Source organism: Microcebus murinus, chromosome X, assembly GCF_040939455.1.
Source record: "Microcebus murinus isolate Inina chromosome X, M.murinus_Inina_mat1.0, whole genome shotgun sequence".
In the NCBI taxonomy this organism is placed as follows: Eukaryota; Metazoa; Chordata; class Mammalia; order Primates; family Cheirogaleidae; genus Microcebus; species Microcebus murinus.
The window spans coordinates 63,769,152-63,793,917 of NC_134136.1; the positions used below are offsets into that span (position 1 = coordinate 63,769,152).

The 24,766-nt window shown below is 44.0% G+C and overlaps 1 protein-coding gene across 1 annotated transcript; it reads left to right on the forward strand.

The window, feature by feature from the left end:
* Positions 1 to 172: 172 nt before the first annotated feature.
* On the forward strand, positions 173 to 23,201 carry VGLL1 (vestigial like family member 1). Its single transcript, XM_012756348.2, has 5 exons — positions 173 to 329; positions 4,724 to 4,962; positions 15,313 to 15,591; positions 17,498 to 17,557; positions 21,963 to 23,201. The coding sequence occupies exons 2-5, from the start codon at positions 4,749 to 4,751 to the stop codon at positions 22,004 to 22,006; spliced, it is 597 nt and encodes a 198-aa protein (XP_012611802.1). The 5' UTR covers positions 173 to 329; positions 4,724 to 4,748; the 3' UTR covers positions 22,007 to 23,201.
* The last annotated feature ends 1,565 nt before the right edge of the window (positions 23,202 to 24,766 follow it).

Below are 24,766 nucleotides of genomic sequence, written 5' to 3' on the forward strand. Positions count from 1 at the left end.
GTCCAAGAGAAAATCTCACAAAGTATTTTTTTTAATGCAAAAAGAAAGAAATAAAAAAGAGCTACCACTTTCCTCATTCCTGCAGGTGCCCAACCAGGTTGACTCGTTGGAGTGCATTTTCTGCATTCTTAATAGATAGCTAGCAGGAAACGCCTTGCGTTGCCCCAGCTAGAGGGGTAGAAAGTAGCAAGGAGGGGTACAAATTTCCAGCTCCTGCTTCTACAAGTACTGGACTGCTCCGAAGTGAGCCAGGCAGCTCTGGCCAGCAAAACGCACCTTTTCCAAGCCATAGACTCTTGCTCGGTCTCAGGTGATGGTCTGGAATTAAGGTAAGAGAAGCTGGGGACTTTTGGGGGGAAGAAAAATGGAAATTTAACTGGGAAGAAATGGGGGGCATCACGTGCTTTGCTCAATGAGATACAATCTCGTCCCTTTGGAGCTTTAGTTTCAAGTGATTGTTGTGCCAACCAACCCCTCTAACTTCCCACCCTAGCCCCAGAATGTTAGGTACCATTTTGCAGAAGTGTGGTGAGTGTGTCCATGCAGGCAGGCTGTGTAGAGTTCAGAACAAACTCCTGGTTTTGAATTCTGTGTTCAAAGATTTTTTTTTTTTTTTTTGCAGAAGTTGGGGCAATATTTTGAGGTCCACTTGGAGCACATGGTGTCTCTATAGATTGTGAGCTGGGGAAATTGCAAGCTGAGCGTGGTTTTGTAATTATACCATTCTGACTGCACAGCTGGCAAAGCTTAGCCTTGAGGTTTGGTCTACAAGAGGCTTTTGCTACCAGCCAGGCACTGATACAGAAACATCTTCTCCAGGACACTCCCACCCTTTCTTTGGCTTCACTGACATCCCCTAAGACCCAGCTCCATAGCATCTCCTTCTCCTAAGCCAGATCCACCCCACCAATTTGCTCATGAATAAAGAGACCCCTTATGGAAGGCTCGTTTGAGAATGAAGCTGCTCAAGTTTTTCCAGAGGTGCAGGGAGACACAGTTCTTCATAGGATTAAGCCGATGACAATTCTTAGAATTTTAATGTCCTTCAAATACAGTTCATCTCCACTCCGGTCTGAGTATAGCCTGGGGAGCTGCTTGTGAGCTGCATCCAGAGAAGTAACCCATGGCTTTTCTTTTGAGTGTGTGTCTGTGTGTTTGGGGAGGAAAGAGGGGCAGAGATAGTACTTTTGGATGATTCAGGATCCCCAGCTGCCTGAGGTCTGAGCCCTCCAAGGTGAAGCGGCTGAAACATAGCCTCCGACTTTCTCCATCTCTAACCTTTCCTGGCTGTGGCTGGTTGGTCTGTGGTCTCTATGAACTCTACCCAAGGTGACTAGGAACATGTTTCAGGGCCCTGATGTCCCTAGGATCCTGCCAGCTCCTTCCCTTGTGGCTTCAGGGGGAGTTAGCAAAGAGAGATTGCAAGTTGTGTCAAGTCTGAGCCTAGAGCAGTGGCCACTGGCAGTTCTGAGTAAGAGGGCAAGTCCTCCAGAGGTGCTCACTGGCCTTTGCATTAGCAAGCAGGGAAGTCCTGAGGGGGCAGACTGAGTTTCTGCCTGCATTCCCTGACGGAGACCAGATAGCTGGTTTGGGGTCCTGGCTTGAGGCCCCATAGGGATTAGAGGCTAAGCCTGCCCCCACATTTGATAGATGGAGAGACTGGGGCCTATAGAGGAGTGGGGACTATTAGACCCAGAAGTAAGGGATGGATGGGGGAGGAGAAAGATCTGAGTTCAAATCTCAGCTCTGCCACTATCTAACTGCATAGCCTGGGCAGTTTATTTTACCCTCTCTAAGCTCCAAATTGCTCATCTGTAAAAAGGAGCTAATTAATGCCTATTTTGAAGGTCGTAAAGATTGGAGAAGTGGCTGGGTACAGTGGTTCACACCTGTAATCCCAGCGTTTGGGGTGCTGAGGAGGGAGTTCAGGGTTACAGTGAGCTATGATCATGCTACTGCACTCTAAGCTGGGTGACAGAGCAAGACTGTCTCAAAAAAAAAAGGATTGGAAAAGATATATGTGTAGTTTCTGGCACAGATTAGGTATTTTGTAAACTGTGGCTTTTAAAAAAGTGCTGCCTCCACACTTATCATTACTTTATAGTTCATGACACCTTTGCTTTGTTTCTACCACTCCAAGTATCTGAAAATAGCATGTGTTTTTTAAAAAATGAGAAATAATTTACCTACAGTGAAATGCACACATCTTAAGTGTAAAGTTTTATGAGTTTTAACAAATGTATACATTCATGTAGTAACCATCACCCTCATCAAGATGTAGAACATTTCCACACCCCTGAGGGCTCCCTCATGCTCCTTCCTGGTCAGTCACCACCCCACAGGCAACCACTGTTCTGACTTCTATCTGTTCTGACAGATTATTTATGCTTGTTCCATGTAGGTGGAATCATACAATATGTGGTCTTTGGTGTCTGGCTTCTTTCCGTCAACACAATGTTTTTGAAATTCATCCATGCTGTTGTATGAATTAGTAGGTTTTTTGTTTATTGCTGAGTAACATTCCATTGTATAAATATGTCACAGCTAGTTTATTTCTTCTTCCGGTGACAGACATTTGGGTAGTTTCCATATTTTGGCTGTTATGAAGAAAGCTACTATGAGCATTCATGTACAAGTCTTTGTTTGGACATAGTTTTTGTTTCTCTTGGCTGCATGTACCTAGAAGTGAGGTTTGCTGGATCATATGGTAAGAATATGTTTAACTTTATTAGAAACTACCAGTTTTTCAAAGTGGTTGTTCACATGTTTTTTGAAATAAGGGTGCAATGGATTCATTTTTGAGGTAGTTCCTGATTATGCTTAGCATGACTGCCAACCAGGAGAAACAGAATAATGGTGCTCAATCAAAGGCTTCTCTAGACATCACAATCCAGTTGTAACTGAAGATAGAATGATTCTAAAACAAGAACATTTTTTTAAAAGGGTGGCTTGCTTATTGCCAGATTCCTTCCTAATGTCCCTACCATTACCTGTTGACACATTCAATAGAACCGTAAAAAAATTCACATACTCCAACTCCTTCCTTTTACGCAAGAGTAACATGAAGCCCAGAGAAGCTATGTGGTTCCTCCAAAGTTATACAGCCAAGGAAAACCTCAGGCCTTCTGACTCCTAATCTGGTGTGATTTTTTTTTTTTTTTTGAGACAGAGTCTCACTTTGTTGCCCAGGCTAGAGTGAGTGCCGTGGTGTCAGCCTAGCTCACAGCAACCTCAATTACCTGGGCTCAAGCAATCCTTCTGCCTCAGCCTCCTGGGTAGCTGGGACTACAGGCATGCGCCACCATGCCCGGCTAATTTTTTCTATATATATTAGTTGGCCAATTAATTCCTTTCTATTTATAGTAGATACGGGGTCTCGCTCTTGCTCAGGCTGGTTTCGAACTCCTGACCTCAAGCAATCCGCCCGCCTCGGCCTCCCAGAGTGCTAGGATTACAGGCTTGAGCCACCGCGCCCGGCCTGGTGTGATTTTTTGACATTGCACTTTCTCTGCATGAAATAGCATTCAGTTATTCAGCCATGGGTTGCTGAACACCTACTTTGTACTAGATGCTCGAGATGAAGAAATGAATAAGAAATGCTCTCCATCCTCAAGGATCTCATAAACTAGAGAGGGAGACAGTCTATTAAACTCTAGCATTTTCTTTATATTGACAAGAATGAATAGATTAGATACATCTTTAGCCAGAGCACCTGGCAAATCAGATTGGGTAAGGACGGTAAGGAAAGGTAAGGAAACATCCAGACAGGCAACTTCCTTAGTAAAGGAGGGCCACACCATGTCTTATGTGCCAGGTCCTGTCCTAGATGCAAATGGATAGCCTTCGCTTCCCAGGAACTCACAAGGTCGAATATGATGATGCCACTACTAGGGAACAGGTCTAAGGCAATTCAGCAGATAGCTTTTGGGCATCTATTAATACTTTTTTCCAGGCACTGTTCTAAATACAGGAGCTATGGTAGCAAACAGAGCTTACAATCTTACGACCTTTCAGGAGCTTTCCTCCAATATTGCCATAATACATCAGCGTAAACCTGGTTTTTGGATATCTGTATTTTGTTCAGAATATATCTGTCTGGAGACCACAGAGCTGGCAGTGTTTGTAATTGCTATTTTCTAAGATGGGTTGGGGGTAGGTGCAGGACAGGGTCTTTTATAGAGTAGGGCAGCAGAAAGAGTGGGAAAATTTGATGTGTTTTACTCTCTTGCATGGAAGTAGTCAAGATGGAAAGCGATGCTTACTGTGCAAGCTGAAGTTGGCAAGCAACTGCTGGATTGCTTAGTCTAGCTTGCCAGGGGACCCTGTGCCTATAGGTAGTTCTGGGCCGACCTTGGCTTATTCTTTTGGGAGGAAGGCACCTCCCCAGAAGGCAAGTTACTCTACTATTTGGCCTCAATGACCTCCCACCTCCCCATTTCCTGATGCTCTTCTAGTCATGTTGCCTGATAATTCTCATTTGTAGGAGAAGGCCCCTCTCAGTGCCTTGTGGAGCTTTTTCGTGTTGTTCTCTGAACACTGATTAGACAAAGGTCCTCAACAGCATTGTTGTTGACCTTCAGGAGTTTGGTGGCTCCCTGGGACCCCAATGAGAGCCTGTGCTTGGTAGGAGGAAACTTCTTACCCCCAAGGATGCCACTTGTCCAAACTACATCCAAGCCACTTGGTAAAATACTGCCAGTGACATTTTGCATTTGGTCTGCAGCTATCACCTGTGTCACTCTCCCACAATGGAAGAAATGAAGAAGACTGCCATCCGACTGCCTCGGGGTAGGCAGAAACCTATAAAGACTGAATGGAATTCCCGGTGTGTCCTTTTCACCTATTTCCAAGGGGACATCGGCAGTGTAGTGGATGAGCACTTCTCCAGGGCTCTGAGCAGCGTCAAGAGCCCCCAGGCATTGAGCCCCTCGAGGCAGAGTGAAGATGTGATCCTAAAGAATGGTGAGCTTGTCGGGAGGGAGGTGGCTGGAATCCCCTGTCAAGGCTATCACTCAAAGATCCATTCTTGGATGCACTTAACACACTTGGACATGTGCATATATGATAAAGGCAGTCAGGCTGTGTAGTGAGAAGCCACACTCCTTCTTAAAAGTTGAATGTATTACAAAAATGGGTGCTGTTTAATCAAATTAGTTCACCTATTTTATTATTTCCTCAATCGTGTTAAGTGCTAGGTTCATTGCTTTTGAAATGTGCAAATAGATCAGGGTCTGGTTGATTTTAAGAGCTCTTTATTGCTGTTGCTGAGAGCACATGTTGAACGTCTTGCTCCCATTGGAGGACATGTCTGCCTCCCAGTGGGGGCTCTGCCCATGGGCGAAGAGCTCACCTCTTTGCAGATGCCTTCACTCTGGCATTGCTCTTTGGGTCTGGACAGGAAGTTGATGTGTATCTGATCTACTCACCTTTGTAGAATTCACTTCTCTCTGAGAAACAAACCAAGTGACATGATTTTCTCAGAGGATCTTGTGGGTTAAGTAAACGTGTGGAAGTGCATGTAGTAGCAGCAGATATTAAAGGAAGAGATGTGGAGCTTGCTGTTAAAATGGGCAGGTGAGGGTGGGTGCAGAGCAGGGAGGTGATGTCTAAGAGTGTGTGGAATAATCAGAGCAGGAACAGGAAAGACTGTGATCTTGAGTCATTTGGGGGATTGACATGTGGTAGGAGCTCAGAAAGGTGGTATGTGGGATTCAGAGAATCTAAATGACTCCTTGCAAGGGTCAAAATCCCAGGCACTTAATGCAAGGACAAGTATGCTGACTTTGGCTATTTGACTGTATTGCTGAAGACATTGGCTTGGATTCATTACAATCACTCTCTTGTAGGCACCATCAATCCATGGTCCCCCACGTCCTCTATTCTACTTACCTGGTAAACTCAAGATGGGATCAAACCAACTCTTGGCCAATTGACCCATTTCTCCACTTCATTTTGCAGTAAAACTCAAAAGTGGTGTTCATGCACACTCTGTCATCCTCCTCTCATACTGTCTTGACTCTATTCACCTCGTGCTTTCAACTTCATCACTTGAGACCACTCTCTCATCAAGGTTAGCCAGTGACCTCCACTTACCAAATCTAATGGTTGCTCTCTGCACTCATCTCGTGTGACCCATCAGCAGCACTTGCTGCAGTTGACTTCTCCCTCCTCTGGGAAACACCTCCTCCTTTGCTTGGATTCCACAACATCACATTTTCGTGGCTTTCCTCCAACCTCCCTGGTTACTACTACTCCTTCTCAGTTTCCTTTGCTGTATGTCCTCTTCTCTTCAACTTCTAAACATTTCAGGGCCCCAGGACTTAGATCTTGGTCAATTTCTTTTCTCTACCTACACTCACTCCCCTAGATGATCTCCCACTGTCTTGGTCATAAATGCCATCTACATGTTGATCAATTCCAATGCATATCTACAGCCCCAAATGGATTTCTGACCTGCTTATCTAACTGCCTGCTTGGCATCTTCATTTTGCAGTTTTAATAGGAATCACAAACAAAGCAGCCCCAAACTGAACTCTTAATCTCCCCTTCAACCTCTCCCACCCCATCTTAATAAATGGCAGTCCCATCCTTCCAATTACTTGAAGTCACGTTTAACTCCTCTCTTTGTTTCACATGCCACATCCAATCCTTTGGGAAATTCTGTAGGTTCTACCTTCCAAACTTTCAGCATCTGACCACATCTCCCCGCCCTGGGCTGGAGAAGCTACCATCCCCCTCCCTGGATTACTGAAGCCTCCTCATTGCTCTCACTGCTTCTGCCTTTTCTCTCCTTCAGTCTAATCTCGAGATAGCAGTCAAAATGGTAGTGCTAAAGTAGAAGTCATACCATAGCACTCTTTAAAATCCTCCAACAGCTTCCCATCTCACTTAGAATCAAATCCAAAGTCTATAATGAAGCCCTACTTCATCTGGGTCTCTGTTGACTTTCTGATCCCAAATCCGACCACTTTCCACCTCACCCACTCCAATCTAGGCTCCTCACTATTTGTAGACTATGCCAAGGACAATCCTGCCTCAGGCTCTCCCTTTGTACTTGGTCTCCCCTCTCCTTGGAATGCTCTTTCCCCAGATATCAGCATGGCCTTCCTTTCCTCCATTCAAAGCTCCCTCTGAATGGCACTTCAAGACAGGCTTTCTTCCTGAACAGTCTATTTATTTTTTATTTTTTTTTTTTGAGACAGAGTCTCACTTTTGTTGCCCAGGCTAGAGTGAGTGCCGTGGCGTCAGCCTAGCTCACAGCAACCTCAAACTCCTGGGCTCAAACGATCCTCCTGCCTCAGCCTCCCAAGTAGCTGGGACTACAGGCATGTGCCACCATGCCCGGCTAGTTTTTTTTTTGTATATATATTTTTAGTTGGTCAATTAATTTCTTTCTATTTTTAGTAGAGACGGGGTCTCGCTCAGGATGGTTTCGAACTCCCAACCTCGAGCAATCCGCCCGCCTCGGCCTCCCAGAGTGCTAGGATTACAGGCGTGAGCCACCGCGCCCGGCCTGAACAGTCTATTTAAAAAATAGAAGCCCCTGTTCTGTTGCTCTCTGTCTTCTTACCTTGCTTTATTTTTCTTCTTAGCATTTGTCATCATGGGGCACATTATATGTTGATGTGTTCCTTTTTCGACTCCTCCCTTCCCTTAGCCTCTGAGCTCTGTCCAGGGTGGACTCTGTTAACTGCTGCTTTCTAAGTACCTAGCACAATGCCTGACACATGGAAGCCCTTAATGCATATTGCTTGAATGAGTGGAATTGTGATTCGGATCACAGGGTATTTTCCCTACAGATGGGTCACCACAGAGAGGGGGTAGGGTGTGTTCTACAGCTGTAGAACCAGGCAGCCTGGGTCTAGACCAGTTCCACCACTTAATAACCATGTGGTCTTTGGGCATATCATTTCACCTCTCTGTGCCTTGGTTTCCTCATCTCTAAAATTGAATATTATTTAATTACAGAAGTGTGCTTGCAAGGAGTTAATAAGATAAAGCATGTCAAGTGCCACATGGTGCATGCTATGTAGGTGTTAGTTATTTTGAGGGGGGTGCCAAAGCTCGACACAATGTTTTGGAAGGCTAGGATAGATGTGAGGACCTGCATTCAAAACACAAGGATCACCGAGCAGCAGGCCTGTCCTATAAGCTTCCACACTTTCAGGGGACTCCCCTGTGGCTGCTGTAGTGTTTCCTGTGCCTTCTGACTTACCCTGTATCCTTCTGTGAAGACCCTGCCCACTAAGGGAGATTGGGCATGGCCCTGTTTCTTGTTCAAGCCAGCCTTTGCAGGCCAAATAGGGAGGCGGCTTTCTTCTCCACCTGCATTCTTGGGAATTGCATTTTCCCTGTGACAATCTCACAACCCCCTTGAGTATGAAGATGTCTCTGGCACAGAACATGCTGTGGGCTTGGTAAATATTTGTCTGCTGATGGAGCAAATGAAGGAAAGACTGCCTCCCTCAAAGCCTCTCTTATCACCACTGGGAGTCCAGTTTCTCATAAGCTCCGCTGTCTCAGGAGAGGGCCTATGAAAAACTTCCGGTTCCCTAGAGGTTCTCGCTGGAGGTGTTACATGACATACATGAAGCTTTGAAAATGGTGGGAAATCTATAAAGTGGCCTTTCATTACTGACTGTTAGCATCCTCTCAACCCCTGTGGGCCAGCGCCAGGCCACCAGCCCAGCCAGGCCATGTAGGAACAGGCTCCCATTCATGGGCTCCCCTTGCTGACTGGCCTACATTCTCAGGGTGCTGTGTCAAGCCAAATATGCAAAGCCCAAACACGGAGACCCGGGTGGCTAGGAAATGCCATTGAATTTCCTGTCATCTCTTCCCAAAGCTATTTTTTTTACTTACTTACGTATGATTTATACTGGCTGTACTTCAGAAACCACAAGTTGAAGGTATCTTTTTGAATTATTTCCCTTTTAAAAGGACGTTGGGGATTTCGGAGTTGGTAACGAGAAGCTTCAGTGACTATGGTTTCCAGGGGGTGGGGCGCACGGTCCTGGTGCACAGGCCACTCTGAAATCTTCCTGCCCTCCCCGAGCCACAGTCCCCAGCCTCACCTCAGGCCTGGCAATGTTGCTCAAAGGCTGCCAAAAGAAGGTGAGAGGACGTATATCTGAGCACCCAGTGGTCTTTTATAGCCGCCTTCTTCTCTCTCCCCTCCCATCTGCCATAATCCATGGGGGTGAGGAAGAAACACTGTCTTTCTTTTCCAAAGTGAATATCCATACGAGCTATAGTCACGCTATTTGTTTATGGCCCCTGTGAATACTGACAACTTCGTGTCTTCCTTTCCAGTGGGGGAAAGGAATCTGTACAGACATATATTGAGCCCCCACTAGGTGCCCTAAAATTATCACATTTAGCTCAGGCCTCAAAGTCACTGTGACTTACAAAGTTCAAAGACGGGCAAACCGAACATATAGTATTAGAAGACAGGCCAGTGGTTACCTTTGTGGGGGCTCGCGGCTGGAGGGGGCTGCTGGGGTGGTGCTCAGAAGTGAAAACCCCCCCAGGCTGCACACTTCTCTTTGTGCATTTTTTTGCGTGTTGGTTGTACTTCACAAAACCTCGTTGCAATGGGTATTATTATCCTCATTTTATAGAGCAGGAAACTGCAGCCCACCAAGGGTAAGTGTCTGGACATGGGCCACACAGCCAGTGAGTGATAGAGATTGAAACCCAAGAGATTGAAAACCAATTGTCAGACGCCAAAGCCCGTCTCCTGACTACCCCACTGTTACACCTTTGTAGACCCCAACAATCCCCTAGTGACAGAATTGATAGCCATGAGAACTATCGCCAATAATGTTTATAATGGCTAACACTTAGCAAGTACTTCCTGTATGTCAGGCCATTTGCCAGGGACTGTCACATGAATTACTTCATTGAATCTTCACACCAATCCTAACTCTTACTGTGCCCATTCTCCTGATGAATAAACTGAGGCTCAGAGAGTCAAGTGACCTGCCCAAGATCCCACAGTTAGTAAGGGGTGGCTATACCAATCACCACCAGTTGTGTTTGATTCCAGACCCTGAGCTGTTATCCACTCAACTTTCAAAACCCTAGAGCATGTTCTGTATTTGATCTCCATTTTCAGTTGGAAAGAGGAACCTGAATATACATCAAAAAACTAGGTACCCCAGGGAGGCAACTGAAAGAGAAAGTGAAACTAGACAGACCCTCCTGCTGCCCTGGAACAAGACTGTGTCCTCTAAGCTGCCCATCTGCCTCCAGTGTTATTTTGACCTCAGCTAATGCAAAGAATATCCTCTTTGTTCCTGGGGTGAATGAATGAGAGATAAGTATCACCAGCCAAGAGAACAGAAAGGGGAGAGTCAATGTGTGCAGATTGCAGAGGACAAAGGTTGCACTACCATGGTGCAAGATGTATGTGTATATGTTCAAAGGGTTCTTGGTTTCAACTTCACTATAAAGCAGGGTTTGTATTAAAGACACAGATAGAGTGAAGAGAAGGAAGGAAAGAAGAAAGGATACATGGAAGGAAATCAGGCAGTCATGGATTGGTTCTTCATGACTGTGATTTATCTTTTGGGAGATTCACTGGTCATGTGATTTCTTAAGTTTTTGCTCAAAAATAACTTTTCTTAACTACAAAAATAATATGTATTCATGTTTGAAGATTTAAAAAACACAGATAAGCATTCGGGAAACAAAAACTACGTGTGCCTCTCTATATAATATACTAATTTTTACAACATGGTGTCACTTTGCACATAATAGGTCATAACCTGCTTTTTTATTTTGACAATAAGTCATGTACATCTTTCCATGCCATTACATGTTCTAGTACAACACCATCTTAATGGTTCAAGTATCATTTTATAGATGTATCTAATTTATTATAGATTTTGGACATTTAGGTTGCTGCCATTCTTTCATTCTATTATATACATCATTTTGAACATCCTTGTAGCTAAATTTTTGCATGCATCATTGATTATATCCCTAAAATAAATTGCTATAAGTGGATGATTGGGTTAAAGAGCATGCACAAATTTTAGGGTTTTGATATATACTGAAAAATTGCTCCCCAGAAATGTTCTGCCAATCTGCCAACCCTTCAGGTCCAGGAGCATGTGAAAGTGCCCAGGTCACCACATTCTTTGCAACATTGGGGAGGCATGGCCTGTAGGAGTATGAGGTTTGGAATCAGACAGCCCTACCCTTTGCTAACTGTGTGGCCTTAGGCAAGTTACTTCAGCCACTCTGGGTCTCTATTTTCTTATCTGGGTGCTGTGAGGAACACATGAGATTGTCCATGCAGAGTGCTAAGCAAAGTGCCTGAATCACAGTCAGCGCTCAATACATAAAAGCTATTTTATATTTACAAATTGTTCCTGCCCGCCTTGGATGTATTATTCCCCATGAATAATGATAATAGTAATAATAATTCCATACATAGACTGAGCAAAGTCTTCTGACATCTCTTTTTTAATTTTTATTTTATTTATATTATTTATTTATTTATTTATTTTGAGACAGAGCCTCGCTTTGTTGTCCAGGGTAGAGTGAGTGCCGTGGCATCAGCCTAGCTCACAGCAACCTCAGACTCCTGGACTCAAGCAATCCTCCTGCCTCAGCCTCCTGAGTAGCTGGGACTATAGGCATGAGGCACCATGCCCGGCTAATTTTTTCTATATATATAGTTTGCCAATTAATTTCTTTCTATTTATAGTACAGACAGGGTCTCGCTCTTGCTCAGGCTGGTTTCGAACTCCGGATCTCAAGCCATCCACTCGCCTCAGCCTCCCATGACATCTCTCTCTTATAGCTACTGTCTACTCCATCCTCCACACCAGCTCTGAAGTGCTGCCACTTCTGCTGCTGTTGTGGGCTTCTCAGCTCAGTCGTCTCCACCCCTCACTTTTCCAGCACTAGGTGACTCTTGGCAAGAAGGATTCTCTGGCCTCATACGTTAATTTCCGTCTTGCTTTTTCCTGGGTTGGTTATTCTCAGTGTTGCAAACCAGTAGAGAAACCCAAGGTGGGTTTCTAAACTGAAATGATTAATAACAATAGCCACAGCTACCACTTATTGGGTGCCAATTGTGGACCAGGCACTGTGCTAAGGCTTTTACGTGGGTTGTCTCATTCAATCTTGGAACAGTTTCAAGAGGCTAGGAGGTGGCAGAGGACTTGCTCAGGGTCACACAGGTAGGAAGTGGCAGATTTGGGACTAGACTCCCAGCTTGTCTGACTTTAAAGTCTGTGTTCTTAATCACTTTCATGCTGCCATCCTCAATATAGAAAAGTTCAGTGGGGAGGGGTGTGTATGTGTGTGTGAGAGAGAGAGTGTGTGCATGTGTTTGTGAGTGTGTACATATTTGCAACTGTGAGTGTGTATGTGTGTGTTTGTGTGTATCATGTGTGTGCGCATGTGAGTGCATGCATATGTGTGCCCTTATTAGAATAATATTTAGTCAGGGCCTACTACGTACCAGGCACTGTGCAAGTTCCTGGGGATATAATGGTGAACAAAAGAGAAATGATCTCAGCTCTCTCAAAGCTCACTGTATAGTGGGAAGAGCAATAGTGAACGAATCAAGAAATAAGGACATTACAGGATTACTGCTATGAAGGAAATAAACAGGGTGTAGTCACAGAAAGTAACAGGGTAACAAACTTTAGATTGGAGGTTCAGGGAGGGCATTCCTGAGAGGGGACCTTTAAGTTTGTATGGCTAGAAACTAGCTGAAATAGGAAGTCAGGGTCCCCACACAAGGATAAAGTGGAGGGAGGGTCCTCTGTGGTGGAGACAAACTTTTCAGTACTTGGAGATGCTTTGAAAGGTTCTGGGCCTTCCAGAAGTATATGTGAGTGATTGTGGGTGGTGTCTCTAGGTGTGCTTGGGAGACGGGGGAATGGCATGCCAGTTTAACCCTAAAGAGACATAGTGGGAAATGGAGACTAACACTCTCTGGCTGGGCCTGGTCTTGGCAACAAGGGCCTTTGATCTAGAGACATGGATAAGACTAAGATGTAGGGTCTAGATGCCCAGGGTTGGAGTCTACAGAGTGGAAGCTTTTTGTATTCCTACTGAAAGAAAAATCCTAGCCTGCTCCAAGTGTCCTTGAATGAAAGTGTTGTTCACCTGCTCTCCATTCACTAATGAGGTTTGGGGTTTGAGAAGGAAACAGTGTCTCCTTTGGGGCTTCATCTCTCACTTCCAGAATAAAGTAAGAGGGAGTACTTGGGTAAGAAATGTCATCAGGGCCACTTTTAATAGTAGTGACAGCCTTGAGCCAGTGCAGGCTCCTGGTGTAAGATGACTTCACCCATCCACAGAGTGGATGGGTATGGTTGCTGGAACAATTGGCCCAAGAGCCCTAAGAAAGAGTGGCCCACCCAAATTCAGGGTCTCCATTCCATGGCTCACCAACACCCAAACGTGGTCGGGAAAGGTGGGTTTCGCTAGGCCACCCAAGGCCTGCCATTGGGTTGCTGTGAGCTTAGGGTTGGGACACCCTGTGCATCCTCACAAGCTCTCATCCAAACTATGCTTTGATGCACTCAGTAACCACATTGGACCTGGGACAGTGGCATACCACCCATTCCCCTTAACATTTCAGTCAGAGAATTCTGGAAAGGAAGCAGTTAAGAGAAATATTCAAAATACTCTGGGGTCCTGCTTTTAACATTTCAAACATTCAGCACGTGGTTCATATGTATGAGATCTGTAAGGCCAGTTCAGATGGAAACTGCCCAGTTGTCAGGGACTATACTTTGTTTCTAATTTGTGCTTAGGACATGCAGTACCCTCATTCAATGCGAAGCACAGACAGCGATTATACCAAATCAGCTTAATCGCTCTATTTGTGCTACACAGTGCCCTGAATTGCTTCTGGCCTCATCAATTTTCAAAAGTAGCATTCACTCCCAGAACATATCTTAATATATTGCCTTGGTTTTGGTTTCATTAGAAGAGGCCAACCACTGCCCATCACTCATTGTGAACGCTATGAGAAGTTGGGCCATGTGGACTTGGGCTTCTGTTCTTATCATTTGTGTTACACAGGAAGCAACGGTAGCGGGTGGTGGCAATCCAGTAACACTGTGCAGGCCTCTCAGATGCTTTTATCTTGCACAGAATCCAGCCAAATTGAACATTCAGGAGAGCTGGGAGAGGCGCACGTGGAGGGAGAGAGGACCAGTGTCCCAGACAGCCTCTCCAGGCAGCCAATCTTCCTTTGTCTCTGCACCCACAGCTCCCTCCATTATCTTGGACAGATGAGAGGCCCCAGGCTTGAAACACCGTCTGGCAGAGCTCTTTCCTTCTTCCCCTCTTGCCTGAGTGGATGTTGACAATGGGGAAAACATCCATCTATGTCATGAACTCTCCTAGACACTTGAGATCTCAGATTGAGATGCTATAGTAGGCACAATTAGAATAGTGCCTATAGGACCAAAGGAGACTCCATCCCAATTAGCCAGTCCATGTGAACTTTGCAAGAAGAAACTGAGTCACCTCTTGACCCTGAGCATTCTGCTTTTGCAGAATGAGGTCCAAGCAGCTACTTCCCTACTTGTCACTCTCAGGCCAGCTCACTTCCCTACTTGGCTACCATGATCCACTTGGTCCAGTCTCTTACCATCCCTGTGCCCCAGATTCCTCTGGAAAATCAGGTTTCAACCCCCAGAATTGTGTGAGGGACTAACCCAGGTAAGCATTAAACCTCATTTAAGGTTCTGTGGAATCCTCCTGTTTGGTGTATTTAAAACACCAGCCATAAAATAAAGCTAAACGATAGCAGCAACCAAACACAAATCCAGCACTTATACTTCTAGAAAAATGTCTTTAAGGTGCCAATTGGACCAGGGTACAAAGATGTCTATGAGAAAATGCTCGTCACATTGCTATTCATATAACTGAAAAAATGGAAATAATTGAGCTGTCCACAAATTTGACATCTGTTAGTCACATTACTGCTTTATGGTAGAATATTGCACATCCCTTTAAAAAGCTGATGTTCGGCTCTATTCATTGCCATGGGAGGATATTCATGATATTTCAATGAAGCAAAAGCAGCTTGAATAACAATGTGCTGTGAAAACAATGCATACATGAATAGAAGCAAATCCTAGAGAGAAGTATACCTAAGGAGGACAACGGCTGTTTCCGGATATTATGATCAAAGTGATTTTTTTCCGCCTTTTCTATATTTTCTTCAAGTTAAAAAATACAGTATGTATTAACCAGAAAAATATTAAGCTACTTCCATTTTGAAAACAATAAATAAACACCTAATGTATCTTCTAAATCTTTCCTTCTCAGATAATGACATGCCTCCAAATCAGTGGCGTTTTTCTTCTCCACGGACAAAACCACAGCCAGAAGTATCTCCTGCAAACCGTGCCTCCAGCTGCCGCCTAAATGTGTCTGGTCCCCTGACTGGGGACCAGTTCCCACAGTCGTTGAGTGGGAGCCCCTTCACTCAGTCTGGGGGGCTGTGGCATTTCTCCTCCCTAGCCAACCCCAGCTCCTCGGAGCCTGGCTACTCTCAGGCCTTCCTCGCTGGGCAGCTGGTTCCAGAGCCCCAGCCTGATGGGAAATGTGAGTCCCTCCTAAGTCTCCTCCCACAAGACAGATGCCCAGCCCGTCCTCAGGAATCTGCCACAAGGGAGGACTGCAACCCTGTTCAGATAGCTGGAAGCACAGGATTACTCCTCAACCTGCCTCCCAGCTCAGTCCACTGTAAGGAAATGACTACAGATACTTGGAGGATTGCCTCTGAGGGGTTGTGGTTGAGAGGGAGTTGGCACGAGATGGGTTGCCAAGACTAATTGCTGCCACTCTGGACATGGGACTGCTGGAGGGACAGAATGTTCTGCTTACATGTTCTATATATCTTCACTAGGCTTCATTGACATTCACAGTTTAATGGCTAAAGTTTACACAGATAGCCAGCCAGGCGAACTTGGACTGAAATATTCACTCTAGTATGTCGACTTAGCCTTACCCTAGAAAAATGATGCCTAAAAACATAGGGTCTGCGTTTACCCCAATGTGAGCCACTAAATAATCGATTTGCAAAACAGCTCTGTGATGTACTGACAAGCTCAAACTCTATCCTCCAAACAGGTTGGCAACTTGCAGTGATGCCAAGCTCCTGGGCAAGAACAAGGGCAATCTATACCAACCATCTGCTCCACACATTAAAATTCAAAGCAACTATAGAGGCAGCCACATCGCTGCTTGGAGACGTAGCAGTGCCTGGCTGTCATTGGCTCACTCCTGCACACTGGAATCCTCCTGCTTGGTTTCACTTGGGTGCCTACTCCCTGACCACCACTCCTCCCCCTAAACTAAAAACACCCCTAAGGCTCACTCCCTACTACATTCACTCACTCACTCACTCAGAAAATATTGAATTAGTGCCTACTAGGTGCAAAATACTCATCAAAAAACAAGGCTCCCTTCTTTGTAAAAGGACGGGGAAGGATTGGCCTGAATTATACTCTCACCAAAAAAGCAACCTACTCTGCTACAAGATTTGCCTTTCCTATGAAACATTTGTAATAATATGTATTTTACAGTTTCATGGGGCCAAGTCTGCATCCTCTGGCATTCTGTACTCTGGATGAGTTTCCTTTTGCAGCTTCCTAGTCCATACATATCTGTGATTCTAGTGTTTCATGCCTGAAAAAAATTACTGGAAGCCGTCTTTACTCTTAACTAAGCATATAGCACACAAAGGGCCCATTCAGCAGAGCCTACCTAAGTCAGGCACTGTGTTCCATTCTAATGTTGAAAACAAATTTCCCATTAAAATGCCACTCTGTCACTTCCAGAGTTTGATTAGGAATGTATTTAGAAAAGAAATCATAAAAATATCATGCTTAGGAAACCTGTGAAAATTTCCACCCCTACACTTTTTCAAAAATCTTCTCCTACTAGATTCAGAGGGGAAATTTGGCCAACTGTGCTTGCACACGTGCCTGTGCATACACACAGCAGAGCCCTGCTTCAACAGTTGGTTAGAACACAGATGGCTCAAATCATCACCTTCCAAAAATAACAACTCTATACAGTTCAAATCCAATTTGGCAAATATTTAGTGAGCATCTATTATAAGCTGGGCACATCATGGAGAAACTATAATTCAGGCAATATACTCTTCCTGTATACCTCTAGACACACTCACAAACAAATGTTTATCACCAAGGTATTGGATGTTATCAACTCTCCTACTAATGTTGACATCAGTTGTATTAATTGGTGACTGACAGTCCAGAACTGTTGAGGAAGTCAGTGACCCTTAATTAGGAACACTGCCTAGAAGTTGGGAACGAGGTTCAAGGAGACTTAAGGACAGAAATTCCTCTGTTTTTGTAACATCTGCTAAGAGAAAATTTGCCAGGTATCCATAAACTGATGGTCAGACAATTGGGGGTCCCTGAGGCATTTTCCAACCCAGCCCCAGAGATTGCATTTCCAATCATGTTTTCTTCTTTTCTAGATAAGAAAATATATCTCTCCCCCAATCGTGGACGTGCCAGTACCAGCCTTGCAAAGGAAAGTAGGTATTGGGTTCAGCCTTTGATAGTGTGTCTCTGTGTTCTGAGGACAAACTTGTGGAGCTTGTAGTGTAAACACTAGGGTATCCAGCAGTGGACAGGAGCCTTACTTCTATTATTCAGTATCTTCATAGATAGAATTTGTTTCATCTTACTCTGAAAGAGGAGCCCAAGCACCTCCCATCTTATAAAATTTCTTAAATATATTCTCATTTTGCTATAGAACAACTTATTATTTTTTTTTTCACCTGAGCTGAACTTCACCAAGGTAAGCAAGGTGACTCAGAAAAATGAACAAATTCATGAGGATTAGCTTGCCCTGTCCCAGATGTTCAGTTTTCAGCCTAGTACATAGGGCCACCCCAGGACTCTGCACTCAGGGCAAATGCCAACTGAGGCCCAAGGCCAGGACTCTGGGCTCCACACTCAAATTTGCAAGTGGTGTCAGTAGGAACTACACAAGAGGATACTCTGGGTGGAATGACAGCAGGATCGTCATGGCCTGGGTTTGGGGTTCAAATTCCAGCTTCATTATTTACTAGCTTTAGGAACTCACACTTCTTAACCACTCTGTGGCTCAGTTCCCTCATTTGTAAAATGAGCATAAAAATCGTGTCCATCTTATAGGGTGAGATGTGAGGATTAAATGAAATAATGTACACAAGTGCTTAGAATAATGTCTGGCACATAGTAAGCCATCAAGAAGTCTTTTTGGAGGGCATCCTGTGTGCCCCAAGCTGTGCTCTGTGCTCTGTGTTTAAGAGAGGACCAAAAGGAAGAATCCCTGATCTTAGGCATTTTACAGTCTAGTGTGAAGTGGGCATGAGGGAAACATATAGGCCCCCACTAGAATGCTAGCTCCATGAGGGCCGAGACTTTGAAGGGTACACCAGCACCTGCAATGGTACCTGGCACAGAGGTTCACACATATTTATTGAATAAATGAATGAATTAGTGAATGCTGGCAATAATAAAAGAACACTTTAAAAAGAAATGGTAAGAAAATATCTGCCAATGTAGTAAAAACTATTCTGTTTGAAGCCCTCATGTGAGGCAAACAAACAAAACAAAAACTGACTTCAGTGATTGATTGGCCATGCTAAAGTGAGAAGTTACAATTAGGGCTGATTTGAAAGCCTTAGCATGGCCGAGTCAGGCTTCACATAAGTCCCTGCCCAAGAGAATGAGCGCTACCAGCCTTCTAACTTGTGAAAGTCAGGATTGTGATGTCTCCTAAGTACTTGTTACTAGTTTCTACATTTGTTTATTGTGAGTCTTGGAATTATTGATAACTTGATGGTTAAAATTGTTCATAGGCCAAAAATAACAGGAACAACATTTATTGGGTATTGACCAGGAACCATATACCACATACCCCATCCTGCTCATTGCCCACAATGACCTTGTGAGATGTTTATGAACTTTACTCGATAGATATTCAGTAATAGTGATTGAATGAATAAATATCCCCATATTATAGATGATGAAACTGAGCCTCAAAGAGGTAAAAGGACTTACCTTAAGATCACACAGCAGCAGGTGGCAGATGCAGTATTATCTCTTTGAGCTCACAGTGTCATAAAATCATCAAAACCAATCCCAACTGAAATCAATTGTACAGCTGTGAAAATTAGCAACTGGTGAGAGATTATTTTACTATCCATGAGTTCACTGTCCATCTGTGGCCAAGTTACTATCCTAGAATAAAGGAAAGTGGATGCAGAAGGCTCAGACAGCAAGCAAAAGAGCAAAGAGTGATATTACCTTGAGAAAAGGGCAAGGGGATGTCGTTCCCTTGCAAAGCATAGTCTAGGGGAGGTGGGGAATGGAGGCTAAACCAACAGTCCCAAGTCTGCCATTCTACCACCATAGCTCTGGGCAGAGGGAGGCTGCAGGGAGCTGGCAGTGGGGAAGGGGAACTTCCTGGGGCTCCAAGTAAAAGGACTGCAGAACCCAGAAAAGCCCATGCTCGTAAGCAGGACACCTATGTCCCAATCTTGCCTGATGGTAAGAACCACTGGTGAGCTTGTTAACTGCCCAGATCTTGCACCCCGCTACCTGGTTGGGTAGCTTTGGCAAAGGACCCAGTTACCTCTTCATATGTTTTATTCTTTATATAATTTATATTAAGCTCATTTTTTTGCTCAAAGTGAAGCAAGAAAGTATATATTAAACTCATTTTGAAGTGAAATTGCATAAGCCTTTTTCAGTAGGAATTTCAGTAGTTCTGAGAGATTTCATATGTGAGGCCCCAGATAAATATTTATCAAAGGAAGGAAGGCAATGTGTCCTCCTCCTCCTGCACTATGGACCTAAGTCCCCTCATGCAGGCTGTCACACACCTAAGAGACAGGGGCCATGCGCAGCAGAAGAGAAGTTAGAGCCAGAAGGGTGGTCAGACCTTGGAGAAGGACGTTCTGGATGTGAGTCCCACAAACACTGATGCCAAAAGTTTTTGTAAATTTTATTTTTTTTAATCTGTAGAAATAGACACTGGTTATGCATTGTTTCAATGTACACAGATAATAATGACAGTTGGTGCTTGCTACTTGCCAGACACAGTGCTGTAATACATATGGGCGATATAACAGTGAATATGACACTGTCTTGGTCCCTGCCCTCATAGAGCTAATAGTTTAGCAGGGGAGACATATCCCTCTCCCAAAAGGAAAAGTACAAAATACTTGCAAGTTATGATAAGTGCTGTGAAGAAAACACACAAGGTGTTGAAATAGGGGAAAATTGGGGCCCACTTTAGATAACTTTAGACCTGAATGGAGGGAGAGAGGCCAGTGTGGGGAAGACTTAGGGTGAAAATGGAGGGAGATAGAGGAAGTTGCCCCTGCAAAGGCCTCGGGTGAGTGTGAGGAAGGGAAAAGCAGATCGTGTGGCTGGAGTGCAAGGAGAAAGGGAGAGTGTGGCATGAGACAGGCTGGAGAGGTAGGCAGGGGCCAGGTGATGCAGGGCCTTATAGGTCATTTGGGGAGCTTCAATTTCATATTCTAAGTGATTTAGTGAGCCATGGAAGGGTTTTAAGTGTGACCCAATTTGCATCTGCTAAGGTCACAAAAGCTGCTGTGGGGAGGATGGATTGAAGAAAGGCAAGAATGAAAAGAAAGAGACCAGTTAGGAGGCAAGCTTGAGAGGATGATAGCCTGGAGGAGGTGGCAGCAGCAGAGAAAGATACAAGTAGCTGGATTTGAGATCTATGCAGAAGGGTTAGCTTTTAGGACTTGCCAATGGATTAGGGTGGGAGAAAGGGGAAGAATCCAGGTTACCTTTCAGGTTTCTGTTTGAGCAACTGGATGAATGGTGGTACATGAGTTAAGATGAGGAAGACTAGAGGAAAACACAACTCTGTTCTGGCCGTGTTAAGTCTGGGGTGCCTATTAGACATCCAAGGGCATATACCTTTTAAATAGTTGATCTGAAGTCTGAGATCATGAATTTCAAGTGCAAATAGTTGGCTGGGTTCTGTGATTTTCACCAGTGGTGTTAGGTTAGTGTAATATGCAGAGATGGGGAGCCTCAGCCAGAGGTGAGGTTGTGTCAAGTGTGCATGGTAGATAGAAAATAAGGAAAAGGAGATGAAGGTAATCGCAAGTGAATGATTGTAACAAGAGACCGTGGTATCCAAGCTGCACAAAGAAGGATATGGAGGCAGATGGAAGTTGACAGGCTAATGGAGGTTGATGGATTGGAAATTATGTAAAAATATGGTGATGAAACTATTTAAGCCAATGATGCAGGAGGTGGTGGTTGGATAATGGGTGCTTTAAACTGAGATTGCAAAGGTCTCACCTGTGTGGGCAATGACAAAATCTAGCATGTGACCATGGGAATGGATGGCTGAGGTAGAGTGAAGTACAAGGTCATCGGAGATGAGGAGAAAGACAAAAATCATGAAAGTGAAGCAAAATAAGAACCAGTAGCTAGCTACCTACAACATAGGTTTTGTTTTTATCCTCATTCATGCATGGGAAAATTAAGGTTTAGGGGATTAAGTAACTTGTTCAAAGTAAGTGCCAGAGTCAGTTTTCACTGACTTCAAAGTCCTTGGTCTTACCCACAAAGCTAAAATGCAGCTTGATCACACAGTAATTTGACTCTAACACATATAGAGACACTACGTTTTTAACAAAATAATAGTAAACATTTATTGAATATTTATGTACTGGCCACTGTTCTAAGGGTTTGATACGTGTTTAACTCACTTAATCCTCACCAGACTCTTGGGAAGTAGTTATTATTAATATCCTCATTTAACATGAGGAAAGTGGTGCTCAGATAGGCCATGTAGCTTTCCTAAAGTAACACAGCTAGGCAGTGGCGAAGCCAGGACTCAAACCTAGTCTCCTTTGACCTGAGAGCCAGCTTTTTCATCATCATGCTTATCCTGTTTTTCAGGAAGCCAGTCTCCAGAGAGAAGAAAAGATCTGTTCTTTTACTGAACTTCAGTTTGAAGAAAAGAATTCTTTTTCTCAAACCTGCTTGTGATTTTCTACTGTGAATCCAGACGGTCTAGAGACGTCACTGTCCTCTTTTGTTTCTCAGCATTGAATTAGGAGCAAGTTTATGCTCTCCCTAAAATTGTGCACTTCTCTTCCTTGGCACCTATGCCTTACAGTAGGGCTTTTCAAGCTTATTAAGTGGTTAAAAGAGTTGATCTGGAATGGGGAGCATAGAGGCCGACCTGCTTGTTCATCCCACCATTCACCGCCCTTGCTGCCTTTTTACTTAGAAATCAGAGGCCCCTGCCACTGCCCTAGCAGGGTCCTTCAAACCCAAACTGACCACATGGTATTCCATGGGGTTGTCTCAATTTTCCAGCTGAATTGAGATACCAGAACAGCATGAAGCTTTCCAGCCTTAACCAGACTGTGGCCTCTACCAAAAGCAAAATTAAAATGGGGTGGGCAAAACCCATTGAGAATGGATTGAGGCTGTGGGTTTCCTACATCTTCAAAGTCTGAAAATAAGCTGAAAAGTCTCAGCCTGGCCCTGATGAATGAAATACTTTCACTGGAAAAATTTGGTTCTTCATTTCTAAGAAAAGTGATCCCAAATGGAATAGTTGAGAAATCTAATAATTTATTTATTGGAAATTAAGCAAACTGCCCTGTCCCAAGTTGGGCCTGTGGCTGGATCAGTACTTATTCTGCATCCAGAGCATTTCTTAGATGCAGTTCCATGAGTTTCTGTCTTCCTTTGCTCTGTGTACGAGGATTCTGGCATCTGACACCCCACAGGCATTTGTCTGGACCTTGGCAGAGCTTTCCAGCCTTCCAAGGGGGCCTCCATTAACAATGTAACTTTTCCTTTAGCTCTTTCACAGTAATTGCTATCTGGGAAATATTTGCCTTCTTTTCAACACCAAACTTTTGGGGCCACCCACATGGATACCCCCAGCATCTTTAGTTAAGTCGAAGGACAAAGGCAAGGCTTAATCCAAGACATGGCAGCAGGACCTCCCTGCAGATTATTCCAGATAAAATGACAAGTTCTCAAACTCATTCATTTCCCCAATCTGATAGATAGCCTTGTGTCTAGTTTGAGCTCGGTACTCGCCCCATGACAATCCTGGAAGTCCCTGCTGTCAATGTTTCCAATCTACATCCTGCTTGTTGCTGTGTAATAGCTCAGAGAGTGAATAATAATAAAACTGAATTTTTTCGGAAGGCACTGTTTTGAATTCTAAGTTCTTTCACATCCATCACTCAAACTTCCAGCAACCCTGGGATTGGAATTATTACCTTCATTTAATATATGTGGATACTGAGGCTAAGCAAAGGCAAATGACCCGTCCAAGATCACACAGCCAGTAGCAGAGCCAAGATCGAAACCCAGGCCTCTGAACTCAGTGATCTTTTCTCTCTACCGTAATTCTTATCAAAGGTTAATATCAGGATGGCTCTTACATATTTTTCCCTCCCATCTGCTATGTAAATAAAGACTACAACTCTTGCATGAGTGGATTAGTGATCTTGGCTTTAATACAGTAATTCTCCCGTCTCAAGAACAGTTTTTCCAGTGTGTTACGATACATATATTTACTAGATTTAGTAAGAGGAGAAAAGACTTAACTAGTACATTTTCTCTCAAAGTTATTTACCTTCAAAAGCCATGTTCTTTTTTAGTTGATGGTCGGGAAAATTCAGGATGGAGGCTGATTCTAGCCCTTGTGACATATAGCTCATTCTAGAAAGATTCATCTGTGTTAGAAGATAACATATCATCAGAATTGAACTCTTAATATATAGTTTAGGTAAAAGAAGAAATGATGGGGGGGAGGGGTGGCAAGGGCAATATACGTAACCTTAACAATATTTGTACCTACATAGTATGATGAAATAAAAAAGAAGAAGAAGAAATGATTCCAGTAAAGCTGGCATCTTATGTAGCTTGGGTGATCTGTTAACATTTCTCTGCAAATGCCTGGAAGCTCTCTCTTGAATAAAGCTGAAAGCAGTAATCAATTTTCCTGCTTTAATAAAAAGGAAAGAGAAGACTTCCTGGCCCTGAGAGACCCCCGCTCCTCTGACACACAGGTAAACTTCTGGCCACATCAACTGCTACTTAATCTCAGACTTTGATTTCTGGCTTTCTATATCCATCTTGTTTTTCCTTTCCCACCTTACTTCCAAAGAGCTAGCTTGAAAAGCATTTCTTTGAGTCACTTTGGCATTTCACTCATGCAATTAAAAAAATACCCACTCTCCTGCCACAAGATGCATACCACCTTTCACACACTAACGTGGGGTACTTGGCTCCTGTGTGTTGCCTGTGTGGCTTCGTCTACACTCTAGTTGCCAATCTTGTGAGATACTAATTGGGCAGAGCAGGGGAGGTAGAATTTTTTCCACCAGATCAATCAAGGAAGGTCTTGAAACTGGAAAGTTGGAGCCCAATAGGACAAGAGCGCATAAAACCCATTCATGTTTCTCTATACAGGCTTAAGAAATTGACAAGTGGCCTGATTGGCTGCTGCTCACTATCTGCCTCCGCCCTCCACCAACGCCCCCAAATGCACACCCATTTCTGACCTTTACAATCTGGAAGAATTGAAATCATTTCAAATAGACTGGAAACTCTCACATACTTGAATGATGCCTGTCTCTGAAAAAGAAAAGAAGGTGACAATTTCCTATTTCTGTTAGCAAAGACTATCTTTTAAAAATCCCAAATAAGAATGTTCCTTGCAAATCCAATTG